The following is a 21112-nucleotide window of genomic DNA, read 5'->3' as shown; positions in this document are numbered from 1 at the left end:
CTGGCTAGAGTTTTCAAAATATTCAATATACTTAAATTTATTTACTCAATCCTCTATTTATTGCTGTCTCCTATTTTTCATCATCACAAATATTCCAGCAATTATCCTCATACTTGTATCTGCATACCTATCCAATTATTTTTTAGGGTAAATTCCTAGAAGTGGACTTATTCTATCCTAATAAAGTATAAAAACCTTTGTGTTTTCCTACATCTCTCCAGGTAGTGTATATTTTACTAAAAATTCTAATTCAAGCTTCAGAAAAACATAAAGTAAAAATTATCCAAAATTTTGTGACCAGAGATAGTTGTTGCTGCATTTTAGAAAACATTTTTTCAGAAACAAATTTATGCACACACATATTTACATTATTCATGATTTTACATGGAAGGACAATAGCAAATGTGCTATTCTATAAAATCTGTTTTTAAAGACCAATCAAGGAGCTACTTCCATGCAAATTAACTGAGATATACATAAACTTTCTTACAAGCCACATGATATTCCCTATTTTGGGTAGATAATTTAATTAACCAATCTTTTATCAATGAACGCTTAATTTTTCTCTAACATATTGCTACCATAAAAAAGTCATATTGAACAAATGTCCAAAAAGGAAGACAGGGCATGAATGCACCAAGGTTTTTGCATTTCTCCCAGTAAAACCACAACAGCTGAAATGGAATAATATAAGGCAGTAAGAGTCATAATGGCACTCTGATTATTCAAATCACAATTAACAGCTCCCACCAAAAATTTAAGTGTACATACCTTTTGGTTCAATACATAATAACCAGAGAGCTTTTACAAATTAATAAGGAGAACAATAAATTAAGCCAAGGACATAAACAGGCAATTCACATAAGAAATATAAATGGCTTATACTAAGCATATGAAAAGATGCTCAGTGTAAAAATCAAGAGGTATAAATTAAAACCTGGATGATTTTAATTTGGATAGTAACATTTCTCTGTCGGTGGGAATGTAAATTTGTTGAAACCTTTTAGAGGGCAATTTAGTAATATTTATCAAAACTTAAATATTTAATACCTTTGGCAATTTCACTTCTAGATAAACGTTCAAGGACATTAACTGCACCATTTTTTAAATAGCCATGGCTAGAAATAACCCAAATGTTAATCAATAATGAATCTCATAAGTGAAATGTTGTACATCAACACAATGGGATACCATACACTATTTAGAATATTTGACATACATATCTAAGACTGGTATTAGAAAGATCTTGAACTGTTTGTAATAATTTATTGGGGTGGGGGGAAGAAAAAAGGGAAAAGAGAGCATTAATGGAGAACTTGCATTTTCTAAATAATTTTAAAAACATTAAAAAATTTTAGGAGTAATTTAGGGTTTTTTTCCTGATCTTAAAAGAATAACCACTTGATTTGCAGTATATTTGAAAAGAGCAGGTATAACTATAATTATAAAAGAAATACCTATAGACAAATTAAACTGAATAACAAATGAAATCTAAATGTATAATCAATTATTCTTATCCATTTCCCCAAACAGAAAATACTTACAAATTTTATCTTATGTTTTAGTTCTGGATTGATAGTCCCTCCAGGTCCAATTTGTGCAATAACTGATTTGAAGGTGTTCTCCAACTATGAAAAAAGAAAGTTCAAGTTACAAAAAAAAAAAGATAAATCTGGAAAAAAAATAACCGCATGAAATAAATCAATACAACAATTTTAGAAAAATAAATCTGAACAATATCTAAAGAAAACATCTATCAAAAGAAATGTATTTCGATCAAATGGATAAAATACTGTTAAGAGGCACTGTAACATTTCTTACCATATAAAATACATTTAGAGTAGATGAAATCTTTCTAAAACAAAACACTGAAATTTTCCAGAATAATTAACATTCTCTATAACATTTATATTCTAGAGTCTTCAAATACTCAATTCTATACTCTTACCCAGAAAGGATTTTTGATACTAATTTTCTTCTGTTTATAAAAGTATTCGATGTTTATTAAACACATACTTAGTGACTGCCTAATGCAGGGAAGGAAGAGACAGGATGATGGAAGGTGGCTGGGAGGTGGGAATGAGTGTGAGCCTGGGCACTGGTGGAATGACTGTCTGGCCCTAAAGGGCGGGAAGGAGAAGCTCGTCAGTTGTAATAAAAGGAAAGAACCAGTAAGGATCCAGAAAAGCTCTGATTGGGAGGTCAGTAGGTAGAGAGAGTTACCATCTGATGGCTTCAGTATTCTGAATTCAGAAGCAAGGCCTATTCCTAAGGATAGAAGAAAAGGGGAGGGAGCTCACTCAGTTGAGAAAGTGGAAAAACAAAGTTGAGGAAATAATAGATGGTTATCTAAACTCAACAGGTAGGGAGTAAAGATAGGAGAGGCCTCAGTTAAGATAGTAGGGAGCTGAGGATTTTAGTAGAGAGAAGTCAATGGCACAGGGACGGCCCAGTAAGGTAGAAAGATGATGCACAGCATTCCTATTGAGAAAATAAGCTGGAAGCAAGAGGTTATGAGCAGAGAGTACATGGAGCACATCCAGATAGCCAAGGTCCAGTGAATAGCCACGGCAGTGGAGGCCTAAAGTGGCGACAGATCATGGAGTTATGTTTAAAGAAGTACATCTAAAAAGACATACATTAGAAAAGACACAAAGATATAAAGAAAAAACACAAATTACCTAAAATCCTATCACATAGCCACAATCATTATCAATCTTTTTCCTTCTACACTCTTTATTTTGCAATCATTCTTCTTAATGTCACTCGGCCTGTCACTACTTACAAACTGTGACCTTTTAGGTCCGTTTCTTCATCTGAAAAATGAAGATAATCTCAATATGTCACAAAGTTGACAGGAAAATGGGATAGGAGGAAGCTTAGAGTCCTGTGATTATATCACTAGCTTTCACAAAAGACCTCAGCCTTATGTGCTTTTTCTTTTCTATCCGCCATGAGATAATTCCCTAAAGCTCTTCCAGTGAACAATAAGAGAATCTAACTAATTCTTCACATCCCAACAGACTCCTACCATTTGAAGATTCAGTACAACAATTTATTAAATTATCACTGTGCTAGGTGTTTCAGGGGACAAAAAAGGGTCACTGTTGACAGCATCATTCCTCTCAAGCCACTTACAATTAAGTAGGGAAATGAGATAAATGTACAGACAGCTATAACCTAAGGCTGACTCTAAGCACCATTAAAGAGGTATAAAAGTGCAGAAGGATAAATCACATTACGTTATAAACATACGGAAGGCTTCCTTTTAGAAGGACCTTGAAGGATGGGGAGAATACTGCAGAGAGGTGGTAGAGAGGGCAACGAAGAGCTCTTCATGAACAAAGGAAAAAGAATACCTGAACGCATTAGGGAAGACTAGTGGAAGAGGAAACTGGAAAAGGAAGACTGAAGTCATACTACAGAACACTTTAAACACCAAACTAAGGAGGTTTTTTTGGTTATGTAAACAAAAAACGATACCAGAGATGTTTAGCAAGGGAGAGACATTATCAGAATTTTAATCTGGCAGAAAATTAGATTAGAGAGCTAGAAAACCAGTTAGGAGACCACAGCAACTCTCTGGGCAAGAGTTTTAACTAGGATGCTAAGAGAGTAAGAAAAGAAAGAGGGGCTAATACAATGGTGGACTCCACAGAAATTAAGAAATAATACAACGGAGAAAGAGGAATTGCTGATTCTACAGGGATGAATAATAAGAGACCAAGGAAACAGCCTCACAAGTTTTACACAGAAAGCTAACGGACCTTGGAACATAGAGGTAGGTTTTTGCTGGTTTTTAATCAATTCTAAGAGTTTGGGAAACTGGGAGGTAAAGGGCAGGACGGTGAATACAAACGTGATTTGTCTCTATGAAGTATGGCTTGTAACAGGTCAGCAAACTACTGCTATTGGTCAAATCTGGCCTACCATCTGTCTTCGTATAGCCCACGAGCTAAAAATGGTTTTGACATTTTTAAATGGTTGAGGGAAAAATAAACAATATTTTGTGACATGTGAAAATGATATGAAATTCAAATTTCAGTATCCACCAATAAAGTTTTATTGGAACATGGCCACATGCAGCCACACACACTCATTTACATATTTCCAAGGTTGTTTTAACACTACAAGGCCAGACTTCAGTAATTACAATAGAGACCCTTAGGCCCTGGAAGCCTCAACTATGTACTATATGGCTTTTTAGAGAAAGTATTTGCCAAGTCTGGGCTTATGATGTCAAAATAATGGGCTCTTAGCTAGGAACAGAATGCTTCTCAAGAAGAGGACGAAAAAAAAAAAAAAAAAAAAGAATTTTTTTTGCCTCAAGCTAAACGACTAAATTAAGCTGACTTTAAACTGAATAGAGGGAGGGAGAATTCTTAAAGCCAGGTAATCATGGGGAAAGCTATAATTAGAGGGTAGAAATTATAAAATGTGTGTGTCGTGGGGGAGTAAGAGTAGGCGGTGATCAGTGATTCACATGAGGAAAGTAATCAGAGTCCCTGATTTCAAGAACACCAAACACAAAGAAAGGACAATAAATCAAGTGAACAAAAGATTATATTAGGTTGGTGCAAAAGTAACTGCAGCTTAAAAGGTTAAAAATAACTGCAAAAATGGCGATTACTTTTGCACCAACCTAGTAATACAGGGACATATATAAAGATGGAAAGTGCCCCCCTCAAAGAAGCCATATTCAGATGGGAGTCTATAGGGCCAGAGAAGAGGGAGAGAACAGCTATGAATCGGAGATGTACTCCTTAGAAAAATGGATAAAAACATGAATAGGCAATTGATAAAAATGACCACTAAACAGCCAATGAAAACAAAGTTTAACCTCTAATAACTAGACTAGACAGTAATAGTCAGACATAGTTATTTGTCTATCAAATTGGAAAATTATTATTACAATAATGCCCATTTATTCATTCAACAAATATGTATTGAACACATACTATGTGCTTCATACTGTAGAAAGAGCTGGATATACAGGGGTAAATAAACTGAATATGGTCACCGCCCCCATGGAACTGGCAGTCTAGTGTGGGGAGAGAAACAGGAAACAATCATGTAAATAAATATATAATTACAATTATGATAAATGTTATGAGAAAACCCACAGAGTGTCATGAAAGGATAACACGCCTGACGGTGTCTGGAAAGCAATGGGAGACCTAGCTTAGACTGGGATTGGTAAGGAAGAGAAGGTCAGGGGAGGGTTTTCTGAAGAAGTGTCCATTTATACTGAGTACTGGCAAAGGAACAGGAAGGAAACACTCACACACATCTTATGTGAGTGTTAACTGAAACAACTGTTAGGGAGGACAACCGAACTACATGTACGATAGCCATGAAAGCACACATTCTTTTTGATGCAGTGATTCCTGTTCTAGAAATTTAGCCTGTAGAGTAATGGAGATACATGCAAATTTGAGCAAGACTCATTATAAGGTTATTTTTATCAGCAAAAACTAGAAACAGCCTATATGCCTAACCATTAAAAATGCTACATTACAATATTTAACAACGTGGTATGTTCACAATGTAAATGATGGGTTAAAAAAAAGCAGGTCACAAACCTGGACCAGAATTATTCTAATTTTTTTTCAAAAAAAGTCAAATTTTCTGGGCAACTAAAGTATAGGTGATTCTGATTTTCCTCTGTGCTTTTCTGTATTTCAAATCTTTGCAATCAATCTGTATTACTTTTGTAATAAAAAGATTTTAAAGACATATACACCTAGGTGATATTCAGAAACAAAAGGTAGAAGCATTTTGGAAAGAAGATGCATGAGGCTAAAAGCAGAAAGAAACAGAAGTTACATTGTAGAGGAATGTACTGCAGACCATTTGGCCATATGGTAAAACAATACATTTTTTATAAAGATCACAAAACTGGCACAGACACACATGCAGAAGCAATACTAGGTATCTCATTTGACTAAAAGCTAGGCAACATGGAATGACTTGCCATACTAAAGATTTCATCCAAATTCATGGGAAAAGAACAGCTAATCTAAGTTGGCCAGAGGACACAACTTCCAGAGAATTGCATTAATGAACGCACTGAACTGCTCCTTCCGACAGTAATTGTTTAACATGTCCAGTCACTTGTCCAGGACATTTTCTTAAAAAGATTGCTGAGCCAGATCATCAAGTAACATAAAATACTTTCTTTTTTTTACATGCAATACCAAAGCCTCTCATCCATGTAAAAACTATCAATTATTTGGGTGCAGATTAAAAGTTAGGTGGCAACTAAGACCCAGCCCCTGATTTTTCATTCACTTAAGAGTAGATCTTTTATAATTCCAGGTCTACCTACTTTAAGTCTCATGCTGAATATTACAGTAAAGTTTTCTAATGTATAAGACTGGGGGTAGGGTAGGATGGATTACTAGATGGTGCCAAGGCTAGAAAGCCTAGAAATGCCAGATTCTTGTTCCTTGACCAAACACTCTTATAGGCACTGCAGGAAAGTAATTCCATTGTTAGCTGTGATCTAAGACTACACACTAATGCAGAGAAGTCTGATGAGTTGAGCTGCGCAGAGCATCTGAGACTTCATTCACTGAAAAATATAGCTAATCTATAATCACCCATTCACATTTTCATTCCTCATCTAAACTTCCTCTCAAGAGGTCAAGATAAATGAGTAGAATTTGGTAAAAAGATTATTCATATCTTGCAAAACGGGCTTTAAATTGTTCTAAAACATTTGCTTTGTGAAACAAAGCATGGCAATTGGGCAATGGTAGGATACTAATGACCAAGCTTGATTGTTTCTCTTGCAGGTGAAAAATGAAGAAACACTAATCCTCATTTTACAAAGGAACACTTGACTTTTTTTCTTTTTTCTTTTTTTTGACTTTTTTTTCTTTTTAACAGCATGTTTTTCTAACGACAAAATAACATGTTCACTGTTGAAAAACATAAAGATGATCAAAAAGAAAATAAAAGTTGTCCATAAATTTACAATTTAAATATTTTTATATGTTTATTTATTATTTTCCTATGCACATAAAGAAACACATAAACTTGCAGAGTTTTGAGGGAACACCTAGCAAATGGACAGATATATAATTCTGAAGAAATGGAAAAGTTGTACTTTTTATAAATAGGATTACGTAGGATTTGCTAATTATGTAGTCTGTCCTGCTAAGAAATTAAAATATGTAGTTTAGGAACTAGAGCCCACTCCTAGAACAAAATTTAAATAGTTCTAATGGCAAAAAATTGAACTGGAAGTGAAATGCCAGGAGCAAAGGTCCTAAACTTTGCATTTGTCACTGGCTGGTTCGGATAGTCCAAGGCAGAGCCTTCCCACTCAATTTTATAGTTTTAAATCGCTGAAAAAGAAATACGCACTACCACTCTTTAATTTTTTTTTTTGAATTTTCAATCAGTATAATAAATTTAGGAAACGGAAATAAGAACATTACACACTGGAAAAAACAAAGCAAAACTATTTATAAATATTATCGTGGTCTATCTGGAAAACTTACGAGAAAGCTATTAAAACAAACAAGTTCTATAAGGTAACCAGTTTCAAAATAATATTTTAAAAAATCAATTTCTTTCCTCATAAGCCATAAGCAGTTAGAATCCCATTCTCAATAGTAAGAAAAGTGTCACACTACACAATCCCTAAGAGTACACTTATAAGAAATGTGCAAAACTCTAATGAAGAAAACTATATCTGCATCGAAGGACATAATACTGAATAAATAGAAAGCTGCATACATTATTGAATGAATACATTTAATGTAACATGTGAAGTCTTCACATTTTTAAAAATGTAATTCTCAGAGCAATCTTACTGAAATTTCAGAGCTCAAAAAAATAATTTTTCTAATTTAGAGTAGAAAAGTCTGGAAAGAGACTAATTACGGGAGACTTGCCTTAAAAAACATTAAGATGAATTTAAAAGTACCAAAATTAAAACAGCATAGGACTGGCACAGAGACTCACACACCTCAAAATTATAATCCAACTAAAACTTGATCCATGCCTGGTGCCTTATACAAAAATTAACTCAAATGAATAATAGACCTAAAAACAAAAATCTTAAAACTTCTAGAAGAAAACACAGAACATGTTGTGACTTTGGAGTAAGCAAAGATCTATTATATAGGCAACACTCAAAAGAAAAATATAAATAAATTAGATTTCGTCAAAATTAAAGACTTCTCCACAAAAAGACAGATTAAGGAAATGAAGGAAGAGACAAGCATAGACCTGGAGAATATATCTGCAAAACATGTTTCTGATAAAGGACTTCTGTCCAGAATATATAAATAATTCTTCCAACTCAATACAAAGACAACTCAAGTTTTAAGAATGAGCAAAAGATATGAATAGACACTTCAAAGAAGATCTACAAATGGAAACTATGCTCATGAAAAGATGCCCAACATAATTCATATCAGATAAATTTTAATTAAAACCATAATGAGATAACCACTACATACCCACTGAAATGGCTAATATTTTTAAAATTGACAATATCAAATGTTAACAAAGATGCAACTGGAACTCTCATCTGTAGCTCATGATAAAGTAAAATTCTACAGCCACTCTGGAAAAGTTTGGCAAGTTTTTACCAAGTGAAACATGCACTTAAGTGCATGACCTAGCAATCCTACTCCGAGGTATTTACCCAAGAGAAATGAAGTCCATCTTCATACAAGGTGTATGCAGATGTTCATAGCAGCTTTATTTATAACACCCCAAACAGGAAAATGACCCAAATAAGATCTAACGGGGAATGGATAACAAATTGAGGTATAGCGATATAGTGGAATGATATTCAATGATATTCAAGTGAAAAGAACAAATTACTGATACATGCAGGATAAATCTCAAAAGCATCACGCAAAGTTAAAGAAGCTAGACACAAAAGGCTAGATCTTATTTAATTCCATTTATATGCGACTCCTCGAAAGTCAAAATTATAGTTCTAGGAAGCAGTGGTTGTCTGTGGCTGTAGTTAGGGAAAAAGATCGACTACAAAGTGGCATGAAGAAACTTTTGGGGGATGATAGACATGTTCTGTTTCGTGACTTTGATGGTGATTACATGACTAGATACATTTGTCAAAACTCAAACTGTTCACTTAAAATGGGTAATTTGTACTATATTATGTTACTAAAGCTAATTTTTTAAAGTTACAGCAATAAGGCCCTTTTATATTAGGAGTTTAATTTCCATGTGCTTATTCTGATCTCAATTTAGGTTGTTATCTTGCTGACTTAACCAGGCCTTTGTTGGTTACATTCTAGCAGTTTTTATTCAAAGTCCTTCAGCATTATAGTCACAGAAAAATACCAGGATTCTAGTGTTCAGGCCCAGCCATTCAGGTGAAGCTATTCATGAGTTAAGTTGTAAATATGCTTCAGTAACTTTGGTGAGAAAGCTAGGCCTACACATAAAGATTTGGGAGTCATCTGCAGAAAATAGTAGAAACCATGGAGTTGAGAAAATTGTACTCTTTTCTCACTGCCACCTGTTACTTCTTACTAATCCTCACGTCGATAGAAAATGCTTAAGTTAAATCTGAAATCAGAGAATGACTTGAATTTTAAAGGGTCAGCTCTTCCACCAGATCTAAGTAATAACCACTGAATTTAAACACCTTTTCATTGTATTTATATCTCCAAACTCCAGTATCTCACCTGGTTTAACTTTTCAGTGTGATTCAGCCTTGAAGTCTCCACTACATTTAACTTAGAAGTCTTTTCCATGTTTAATATTTGCTTCGGTGCTTCCATGTTTGTAGTGGGTTGTGAAAAGCGTGCCTTTGCTACCGGAGAGCCTGGGGGATATGACCCTTCTTGTTTCATTCTAAAACGCTGGGTAAAAAATTTTCCTTTTGTGAATAAAAGGAGAGAAAAATTGTCACTAGAAATTTCTAGTTTATTTCCTGGTGATTATACATAGAGGCTACTGTGACCTAATTGCCCTCAGCTTAGAACTAAAAATTAAGGAAAGTAACCTTACATTTTCAGTATTAAGCCAATAAAATTTACATATAATGGAAGTGATTAGTCATCTATAGAAGAAAACCAAGAAAGAGATCACAAGTGTGTTACTGAAAAAATTGGGACTATCTAAAACTCCACTTAAGGTCACCTGAATATAATTAGAGAAAGGCAGGATTCAACACACAAAAATCTAAAAAGCTGTATCCTGTTTAGGAGACCAAAAAGTCTCTAAGTAAGGAGTCTGTTTAGAATTACGCTTCTCAAACTGGATAACCGCCTAGCAGTATGTGTGTGTAAGGGGGTAGGACGGGGCGGGGGGATGAAAAGCTATAGAATAAAAGATATCATTCAAGAGTATAGTTTTTTTCCTCCAAGATTTGCAGGGAGGGAAATACCACTGGAAAGGTGTATTCTATTATACAACATGAAAGACGTATCACTTGACCTCACCCCTTTCTTTATCCTAAGATCAAGATCACCAAAAAAACCCAATTACTTCCAAGATATTCTGATGATAGGAAGAAGGGGCCATGGATTGGGAACATGAAACTCTTGTAAGTTTAATAGCATTAGTCTCCCTAAGTTTGAGCACCTGAAGAACACTGATCGCATTGAGGGTTAGAACCTAAACACTCAGTGGCCCCCCTGGCCTTCCCTGACCAGAGCATGTAACCCCCCTGGCACATCCTCTTACAGTTACATTACCCACCACTGTTTAAATACTGGTTTGTAAACTCATGACATTTTCATGGTTCACCTATATTAATCTAAATACAGATTTTGAAGAAAAGAAAAATCACTAAAATAGGCACAGAATCCCCCAAATTGGCTCAGTGTATAGCTTCTATACTATTGAGGGTCTAGAGAAACACTATACATACAAATGATCACATTGGTCTTCTGAATCTCTGGGAAGGACAGTGATTGGGGAGGAAAAGCACTGGATGAGCAGTAATACCAGTAAGAGCTGGGTATCTAATCCTGGCTGTACCACTTTTCCAACCATGTGACTTTGGAAAAGTCATTCCGCTTCCTGAGCTTTTGTAGCCTTATCTATCAGACGAGAGTCACTCAGCCTTCTTGTCTATGGTATGACAATGAGAACCCAGGGTAAAATGCTATACAAATAAGGTGGTTATCATTACACGACATAAATAACGCAGTGCCTGCTGTGGTATCAAAGATCAGTGATGGCAAAAATCAGATGGTAAATGCTACTAACCAGTATTCTTTTTAAAACTTTTCATTTTTCATGTTATATCTTCTTTACATAAACACATAGAACTAATGTTCATTTACAGGGCTCTAGAGAGAGCTGATCTTGTTTTTATAGCAGCTACTACTTACTGTGAGCTTACTAAATGCCAAGCACTTACAGACCTCATCTCATTTAATCCTCCAGCACAACTCCAAGAAGCAAGTATTATTATTTCCATTCTAGAGATGAGGAAACTAATGCTCATCAGACACTTTAAGTAATTTGCCTGGGATCACTCAGCTAGTGAGTTATAGAGCAAGGATTCAACTTCAACAAATTGGTGACGCGTAGCCTCTCCACGCCTCTGTATGAGTCACAACTGCTCCAAAATTTGCTCATCCACAATACAGTTACCAATGCTAACATGCTTACCTGCTGGCCATCCTCTCTGCTTTTCTTCTGATACGCTCTTCTTTAGCATCAACAAAGAACCTGCTCTGGTCTGCTCTACAGAAATGACATCTGAAGCAGCATTCAGCACTTCAAACATAGATAGGAACCCATACTGCATGTACTGGAATGAGCGTCCAAATCGCTTGGCAAATGCCTTTTCAAAATCAGAAAGGAGAACAGGAGATAACGCCAGGAGGTCCTTCAACTCACTCTTCACAACAGCTGGAAGAATAGGGGGCACCCTTCCTCGGTAAGGTACTCGCCGAAGAGAGCTTGGCCCAGAGCAAACAATGGCCCTGCCTTTCTGCACAGAGTTTTGAATCTTATGGCTGCTCCTCTGTCTTGCAACTAAACTTGCTATTCCTTTGGTGTATTCATCTGGAATGGCTAAAGGGATATAAAAAAAAGAAATCATATTTAGGTGAAAACTTACCCCCTTCTTCATCCTTTGCATCTGTGTTACATGGACTTTTTTTTTTTGTTTTTTTTGTAACTCTCCAAGGAGCTGTGTATCTAGACAACATGGTAAATATGAACGCTTGGTTCTTTCATTTTTTGCATTTTGGACAACAGCTTACTAGCTCCTCTACCAGAGGATGAAGATAGATAAAACCTAATATATTATCATTACTGCTAATGGACTCCTGAAAGGTTTGAGACTCTTGAGATAAACAACAAACTTCCCTGCAATTTTTTTTGTGCTTTATGAAATTTAAAAAATTATTTTATAATTAAAAAGTCCCACTGTTACACTTCTCCCAAGTGAAGGTGCAATAACCTGAAATCACAAGCAAAACGCAGTGTTTGTGAATGCACATTTTCTGGGGAAAGGTTTCTTAGTTTTGCTAAAGCTCTAACTTTGCCCACAACCTCAAAGGCGGCCTATGACTGCCCCCTCCCCTGCAAAAAATTAAAATGCCCTGCCTAACATGCAGGATGCTTGCTAAAACAACTCTTTGATAAGTGATTCTTTTTACAGACCTTCAAACCTTAACTTACCTTTTAGTATTACAGTGCCATCCCCACTGGGGCAGACGCTTACAACATCAGGCATGTCCAACATCAGCTCCATAGTGGAGCGATACCCAAGGATCCGGAGTGGTAAGTGGTTGCCAACCATCAAAAGGTACTCCTTTTCCAGCTGCTGTGGGGTCAAACCATCTTTGGCGGAAATGAGAAGTGACATTATTTCCTTCCTCAGGCATTCCTGTATGCGCTCTTGTTCAGACATTGCCCCTACAGGATTCAAGGCAGAAACACTGCTCATGAGGAAAAGCAAGCAAAACCAAGATGGGGGGGGAGAGGGGGGATTCTCAACGACCAATAGTGGAATATAAACAACTGAGATGGGAGTTGTCAAGGTGGTAAGGCACAGCAGTATTATAAGGGTCCTCTGAATCTTGGGTTTCGCAAAGCTGCCACACAATTCCAACTCTAAATCTCAACCTGTGTTGATTAACTTACGTGTGTCTGCAGAAATCACTGCCACTGGCTGTTGTGTGAGAAGTCCAAGTTCTAAAGCGTTAACTCGGGTTTACTTGGGGTCTTACTAATCTATCTACTCAGAATGGACTCTGGAAACCAGGACTGGGAATGAAGCAAACGCAAAATGGTCTTCCCCCATGCACGGAGGCCGCTCCAGGTAAAGACACTCGCCCCAGCATACTTTCTCCAGCCTCAACAGACGGGAGGCTCCCCACTTGCTCCTACCGAAGTCCTCTTAGCTCACCCCCTCTCCACCTGGCCGGGATGAGAAGTCCCTTTCCCCGCCCCCAACGTCGTACGGCCCCTGGCGGTGTGGGGAGCTGTCTTTCCACCTGCCCCGGGGACAGCCCACGACCTGGCGTGACAGAGGCCAGCGGGAGGAGTACAGGTGAAGCGCCCCTTTGTGGCCGGCCCTGTGTGGCCGCCCCTCACCCGTCTGGCCCCGGCGCCCGCGCTGCCGTTGCGACCCTGTTGTGTCAAAAGCGTTCTCCCTAAGGGTGCAGCTGAGGAAGAGCCAGTGGTGGAGGCAGCCCGCGCGCCTGCGCACCGGTGCCCGACGGCCGATGGCGTGCGCAACAGCGCCGCGTTCCAGCCAGAAGGCGCGCGGCCCTCGGGACCGTTGGGCAGGGCTGGCCGCTCGGGGGTCGTCTAGGGTCCTTGCAAGTTGCGGGGTCGCTTGGCCGGGCTCCCAGGCAGCATTGGCTGCCTTCTGGGATCGCCAGCGCATACCTCCTTCGACGTGGGTGGAACGCAGGAGGTGGGACTGCAGCGCGAGAACCTCTCCGACCACCTCCCAGGCAGGGGGCAGTCCCGCGCTAGGCGCTAGGGATGGGCAGCTGGAAGAAAGGTTCTTAACTTGGGTGTGCCCTGTGCCTATGAATCACCTGTGGAGCTTATTTAAGGGGGGGGGGGGGGGAAGATGCCCACATCTGATCAGCAGAGATTCTGATTCAGTAGGTCTAGGTCTATTAGGGGAAATTACAGGCATTCTGATACTTGGTGGAGAATCACTGCAGAGCTAGAGGAATGGATAGGGCGAGGAGGGCTTCCTGAATGAGTAGAGAACATTGCAGGTGCCACTGGAGATAAAAGAGCGGGAAACTAAAGACATGGATATATTTGGGGAAATAAATTGGGGATGTATTTATTGGATGGGTGGGACCAGCAAGATTTAAGATTTATAAGGTCCTCAAAAAACAGAAAGCTGTAGTTTAGGAGGTATGGACTAGGAAGGCACAGCACACAAAGTGCTACCTTAATGTACAATCTAATTAAAGGGACAAGACAAACCAAAAGAAAACCAAGGAATTTTAACCAGAAGGAAACCTGGTCTGAAATCCCATGCCATAGTAAATCCAAAAAAAGCTCTAGGAAACAAAATGTTCCACCAATGAGCCAGGAATATTGACTAATCCCTGAAAGACAGAAAATAGAAAAGATTTATGAGCTGGTATACTTGCATATAGCAGAATGGACAGGGCTAAATAGCAAATGAACAAAAAGGGAAATGAGGGGACACAAAGAATGGATCCAGACATTCCAATATCTGAATGACAGGTGTTATAGAAATAACAGAAAGAATGGTGGTGAGGGTTTGGGGTTTAAAAAGAAGAAAATGTTCCCGATTTGAATAAAAACACAAATTTTCAGATTAAAAGGGCCCACTAAATTCTTAGACTAACTAATGAAAAAGATCCCATCCTAGATAAAACCTAAGAGAAAGGGAATCAAGAGATTTTATATAGAAATAGGTTACCTATAAAGCAATGGAAATTGGGTTGCTATTGGATTTCACAATGGGGCAATATCTTCAAAGCTGAAGCTGAAATACTTTACCATCCAATTCGACATTCAAATGGGAGAAAAGACATGTTCAGACATGCAAGGATTCGGAAAGTTTATCGTTCCACTAACTAGAGAATAACTCCTGCATGAACAGTGAACTGAAAAACCACATTATCCCAGATTCTCATCCCCAATTATCTGAGATAATAGGTAACACATATTTAGCTCTTACTACATGTTCTTTATATAATCTAATTTTCCTTCCCCGTTACTCTGATAAATGTCCAATTATGAACCCCGGTTAAGAGTGAAGAAACTGATAGAGACAAACAAGGATATGACCAAAAGTGATGGACGATAAAAACACCACTTATGACTGAAAAAGTTACTGGTGTGTAGTATGAAAAGATTTTTAGAAAGATATTCTGGAGCAAAATCCCAGATCAGTAACTGTAAATCGAGTGTCAGGGGTTGCTTCAGTAAGGTGACCCCATTTGGAAGTGTAGCTACAATTGGAATCCTCACTTACTTGGGTTTACAGTGATGCACTGTCATTCTCCAAGACTGGCAGTCTTTTGTGGTGACTACCCTGGGAAGTGAGTGGGAATGAGGTGGGAACCATCATACACATATCTTTCATATCTTTGATGGTGACACTCATCTCTGCAATTCTCTAGGTATATGTTGATGCTTTTAATGTACTATTTTAGCCCTCCACTTGGCATTTTCTACCAGAATAGCCCTTACTGAATGCGTGAACGAGCCAATGTAGGAATTCTGTCAGTTGCTAAGATGAACTATTGCAGCAATTCACTTGGCAAATAAGGTACATGACCAGGGGATTAATTCACGGTTCCACTAGCCCTGCCCAAAGGTGAACTTGGGCCAGAATTCATTTATCACCTAATGTCTATAAGCTCAGAATGTTGATGGCAAACCATATTTTGGGTCCCAGAAATTACTGACAGTCACTGAAAAGTTTGGGTACTTTTTTTTTTCCAGAGCAGTTATCCATAAAGAATCGCAGGCCTTTGGGGAAAGGCTAGGACAAAGGTTTGCAGTACTTAGTACAGTGGATCTCGCTCATGAGATGCCTCTGTTCCCCAGACCTAGAATTGTGTTTTGTTGTTTTTTTTATTTTTGTTGTTACACAAATCAAAGACTTAGTGGGCTTGTTGAATTCATTCCTTGGGACCCTACAATTAATTAACTACAACCACAGAGCTCTGTGAGTCAAGACTAACGTGTTTTCCACCCTGCTGCTTATTATGGTAACCAGAGCCCACTTTTCTTCTGGTAATTAACTGTCTCCACCTGGTCTCCTCCCAGCCCCGTTTCCATCTGGGAGTGTATCTCAATTGCAGCTGCTTCTACCAGCATTCTTGCCTTACAAAACAGCCAGTAAGGAGCTAGTTATGTTTTGTTTTAAAAAAAAAAAATAGAAAAAGAAAAAAGCTCCTGGAGCGTTAATATATGCCTCATGACAAAAATCAGAGACTCTTGAAAAACATAGCGAGGGAATAATGCGTGAGTTAGAAGCTCCTGACAGAACCAATACAGCATTCCTGCCTCCCAAAGTTTTTTAACATTATGTCCAATTGGAGACATTTGATGTCACTGTTCAATTCTGTTTCCCATAGCAATTACTCCAAGCTTTTGCCATTCCTCTTGCACTTCTAACCCACACCTGCCTCACCACTAGAAAATGACTCTGCTCTGACTCCCAGAGAAAATGGAGGTTCTCATAAATGAACCCCCTCAATTTCCAGCCCAGGCCTCTAAACTATCCTCCTTCACATCTATCCTCCTGGTCTCAAAGGATGAGGGGCCATTCATTCTACCCATCCATCCTCCTGAGTCTATTCCCCAACTCCTGTAGGACCATGACCTTGACCTTTGGTTATTATTACACAGTCCTGTATATTCAACATCTCTTTACAGACTCCTTTCCTATAAAATTATGCTCTAGTCCTTTTTATCTTACACACACAACACAGAGAGAAAGAGACACAGAGAAACAAACTATTTTGATCTACACCCCTCCCTAGCCATTCCTTCATGGCCAAATCCTTGAATAAACAATCCACATTCATTTTTCCCCCACTTTTTCATCTATCATTCAAAACTCAATCCAAAGCAACCAGCGTGCTACTCTGGACATCTTTCTTAAGTTACTTTTACCAAAAACATCAATGACAAAATCTTCTAATTGACAAATCTTAAGGACTTTTCAGTCTTTTCATCTTAGATCATCTCTGCTGTTTACTGTTTGTGTTCCCTCCCTTCCTGAAAATCTCTCCTCTGTGGATTACTATGATGCTGCAGTACTGGGCTTGGCTCCTAGCTTTCTGCTATTTCTTATTTCTGTTATTCCATTAAATGTTCATGTACCGCAGGGCCTGTTCTTGGCCCTTACTCCTTCTTACTCTTTTCCCCCCTCTTCCTGAGTGGCCTTTTGCACTCATGGTTTCAGCTTTGGCTTCCAAAAGGCATGTTCATTCATGCAACAAATACCGGTATCTTTGAACTCCTACTATGTGCCAGGCACTGTTCTAGAAGATGGGACTACATCAATGAGCAAAACAAAGTTCCTGTTCTCCTGGACCTTACCAAGGACAAGCAAAAAGCAGATAAACATGTAATACATAAAGTTAAGTAAGGATAAGTGCTCTTAAGGAAAATAAACCAGGGTAAGGGAGTGAGAAGGGGCTGCTTTAAATGGAATATGTAGAAAACACTTTTGTTTAACCTCTATGGCAGTGGTTCTCAACGTGTGGTGCCAGAGCAGCAGCATAACCTGGAAATTTATTAGAAATGCCAATTCCCAGGCCCTACCCCAGACCTGCTGAATTAGAAACTGGGGGGATGTGTGTTTTAATAAGCCCTCCAGATGATTCTGATACATGCTAAAGTGAAAACCACTGCTCTAGAGCAGTTTCCCACCACATGTGCCATGCATGAATAGATTTACGGTGTAGTATCTAATACCCATTTTCTCAGCTCACAGGGGCAACTGGAGCGTTGGGAAAAAGGGAGGTGCTTGGAGCCCGCCAGCCCAAAGTAGCCTCCACCCAGACTTTTCAGAAGGCAACCAAGTGGGTGGGGTTAGCTGGCCTGCCCACGGGCCTGCAGGTAGCAAGGTAAGAGCCATTCTACACTCACTGATGCGTTCAAGATGCCCGGTGCTGCCAAAGACTTACTTCCATCTCAGGACAGACCCTGTGGATCCACGGAGGAAGTTCTCAGTCCAGACGCACAGGTAGGCTGCACCGCGCAAAGTGAGGCCCACCGGAAGCTGGGCTGTGGGCGGGGCCGGCGAGATTGGCTGGGCGTGGCTCCTGGCCTTAATGGCAGCTTCCACTGCAACTGCACTGGTACTGCTCTTACTAATAACGCACATGCTGGACTTCCTAAAGTATCATCATTATTTTTTAAACACTTGTTATGAAAAAGTTTGGATTTAAAATCCATTGGCATCAGCACAAGTACCAAATTACATTTGTTGATGAAAGAAAAGATAGTCGATTCATTAAACCCAACTGTTGTAAATTTTTAAGTAATTGTAAAAATGGCTTTAAAAACTTTGTAGTCATTTCACAATGTATTTAAAATCATCATGTTGTATAGATGCAATTTTTATTTATCAAACTATACTTCAATAAAGCTAGAAAATAACTACATGAATAAAAACTTTTAAAACTGTGTGAACATGTTTCCCGTTGATAATAAAAAAAAGTTTGAAGAGCTTATCTTAAAAAGTCTTGATTATGTATTTCATATACACATTTCAAACAAAATTTATTTTTGTGAAAGCTCAGGATTTTTTTTCTCACTTAAAGTGTAATTTTTAAAAATTGAGTTATGCTTGACATGTAAAATTAGTTTCATACGTATATTATTCTATATTTGTATATATTACAAAATGATCACAATAAATCTAGTTAACATTCATCCCAATACATAATTACAAAAATGTTTTTTTCTTGTAATGAGGACTTTTAAAATCTACTCTCTTAGCAATTTTCGAATATGCTGTACAAATGTGTAAGGTCAATATAGTTAGGGGAAGTGGCTCTGCCAGAGATGCCTGCAGTTATAACCAAATGTTCAACCTATAAAGGTGGAAACCTCCATCTTTCTCAAGTTTTCTAGTCCCTCACTACCCCTCATCCAGAACCCTACGTGGTGAGCAAATTCTGTTGATTGTCTCTACCTCAGAAATTTCCTAAATCCAGGCCATGTCCACTGCCAAAGCCTCAAATCCACTTTCATCAGCATTACTTTCCTAGACCACTGCTGCATCCTCCTGGTTGGTCTCTCTGCCACCTACAAATTGAGAAAGTCAAATTTAATGAAGTCAAATTTAAAAAGTCAAATTAAGTTCCTGCAGTTTCTTCCAGCTCTAAAATGATAAGACTTGCAATTTGATCTAGTGACAATGAATTCCAGCTTTTCCAGTAAATAATTCACATAAATCAAATAGTCACTCCTTCATTTATCTGTATGGATATAAAATTCCCAAACACTAAATAAGTGTAATAATTTAGAAAGCCTTGAAATCTTTCATGACCTTTTGTCTTGGAAACAAATTCAAAAGTCAACAACTTTACTTGGTCCTCCCATTCTTCTGCCCTAACCCTGTTTGCACAGATGTTAGTCTTGTAACAAATCCAAACAAGGAGTAAAGTATTAAGATTTTTAAAATGTGTACATATAATATTTTCAACAAAGGGACGACCAACACTTTCAATTAAATAGGAATCTAAAAGAAAACAGCAACATCATGCTACGAGTAGCTGAGGCCAGCCAGTTAGAGACTCATACTGCTACCTCAGCACTCCCCACCTGCTCCACCTTTCAGAGATGCTATGTTGACCTTTTTACTATGGAATGTGATGCACTTTCTCAGATATTGTCATTGTCATTCATAATCCCAACAGACCTGTGTTATAAGCAGGCACTTGTATTGACTGCTGTTATATATGGATATAGAAATGAAGCAACAATTATGTAACTTGTCAGTGGTCCCACCGCATAAGGAAACTGGGAACGAGCACTCAACTGGGGCCCCAGCACCAAGCAGAGTCTTTCCTCATCAGTTTTTCTCCGACAAGAAATCCCTCTATCTTATTGGGAGACAGAGAATATATTTGAGAATATGATTTTTTCAGATATCCTGCCAATTCATGGAGTACAAATGGGAAATTTTAGTTTAAGAGTTTAGTTCAGGACTCTAGATCAAATTAATTCATAACAGAATCAAAGGCTGAGAACAAATAAGTGCCACAAATAGTTTCATGCTTTTCTAAACAGGAAAATCTTTGCAGGATGATAAACTGGCTATATTTAATAGCAACTATTAATTTGAGTGAATTCCAAATAATTATGACACTTTTCCCTCTAGGGGCCAAATACAGCTTCAGAATTTTTCTTATTGTATTGCCTTAGGCGGGAACTATTAATTTAGGCAGGTAACGTTTCCTTGAGAGGAAACATTTGTCCTCCCTTAGGTAACTCATGCAATAAGCAGGTTTAGAGAGTAAAAATCAACTCTATTTAAATTACTTTATTACTAATCTTTTAATTACTTTATTCTCAGTGGCCTGGCTTGGAATATATGGAAGAATGTAGTGGAACGGTTTTTCCAGACCCACTGGAGTTACTTTAGGTCCTCATTCTTTACTAAGATTTTTGAGAGGAAAAAAGCTATCGCTCTGTGAACTCAATAACTATTGAAAAATAAAAATAAGTGAACATTCTATCATGTGATCTGAGCTATTTGAATAGAATCATAAATCTTGAGTTTGAAGGTTTATCTAGCCCAATCTCCCATTCAGTGAGAAATAAATTATTAATAGATAGTAAGAGAGAAATCTATTCATTGTTTCAAGTTCCTCAGCATAGACTGGGATGGCACCCCCAGTTTGCTGCTGGATGGAGGAAGCACTGCAGCGAACCTTGAAAAAGCAAAACCCCGCCTTCATCAAGAAAGGATAGGAACAGGGCCTAATCAAAGACAAAAGTGTCCCTTCCCTAAAAACAGAAGTTAAATCAGATCCCTTCCCTTCTATGATCCTTCAAGAAGCATTACATTATCAACAGCCTTAAGCATTAGTAAACATAATAAATTCATAAAAACAAAGATAAATGAGAGAGAGAGAGAGAGAGAGAGAGAGAGAGAGAGAGAGAGAGAGAGAGAGAGAGA

At 38.0% G+C, this 21112-nt stretch overlaps 1 protein-coding gene across 5 annotated transcripts in view; it reads right to left on the bottom strand.

The window, feature by feature from the left end:
• The window catches only part of TDRD5 (tudor domain containing 5), an 84318-nt gene that overhangs the window by 50456 nt on the left and 12750 nt on the right, over nt 1-21112 (bottom strand). For 2 of the 5 annotated variants that reach the window (XM_088801600.1, XM_088801598.1), the window contains exons 1-5: nt 13555-13880; nt 12637-12873; nt 11617-12024; nt 9678-9871; nt 1545-1628 (exon numbers count right to left, since the gene is read on the bottom strand). In XM_088801600.1, the coding sequence (XP_088657726.1) occupies nt 1545-1628; nt 9678-9871; nt 11617-12024; nt 12637-12873; nt 13555-13849 (1218 nt within the window). In that variant the 5' untranslated portion in view covers nt 13850-13880. Of the gene's footprint in view, nt 1-1544; nt 1629-9677; nt 9872-11616; nt 12025-12636; nt 12874-13101; nt 13882-18107; nt 18318-19120; nt 19234-21112 lie in introns of those variants that run through there. The other 3 variants (XM_088801602.1, XM_088801599.1, XM_088801601.1) reach the window with 3 other exon arrangements.

This window comes from Rhinolophus sinicus, chromosome 11, assembly GCF_057876585.1.
Source record: "Rhinolophus sinicus isolate RSI-liver-muscle chromosome 11, RSI-T2T, whole genome shotgun sequence".
NCBI lineage: Eukaryota > Metazoa > Chordata > Mammalia > Chiroptera > Rhinolophidae > Rhinolophus > Rhinolophus sinicus.
This window is presented reverse-complemented; position numbering and strand designations above follow the sequence as displayed.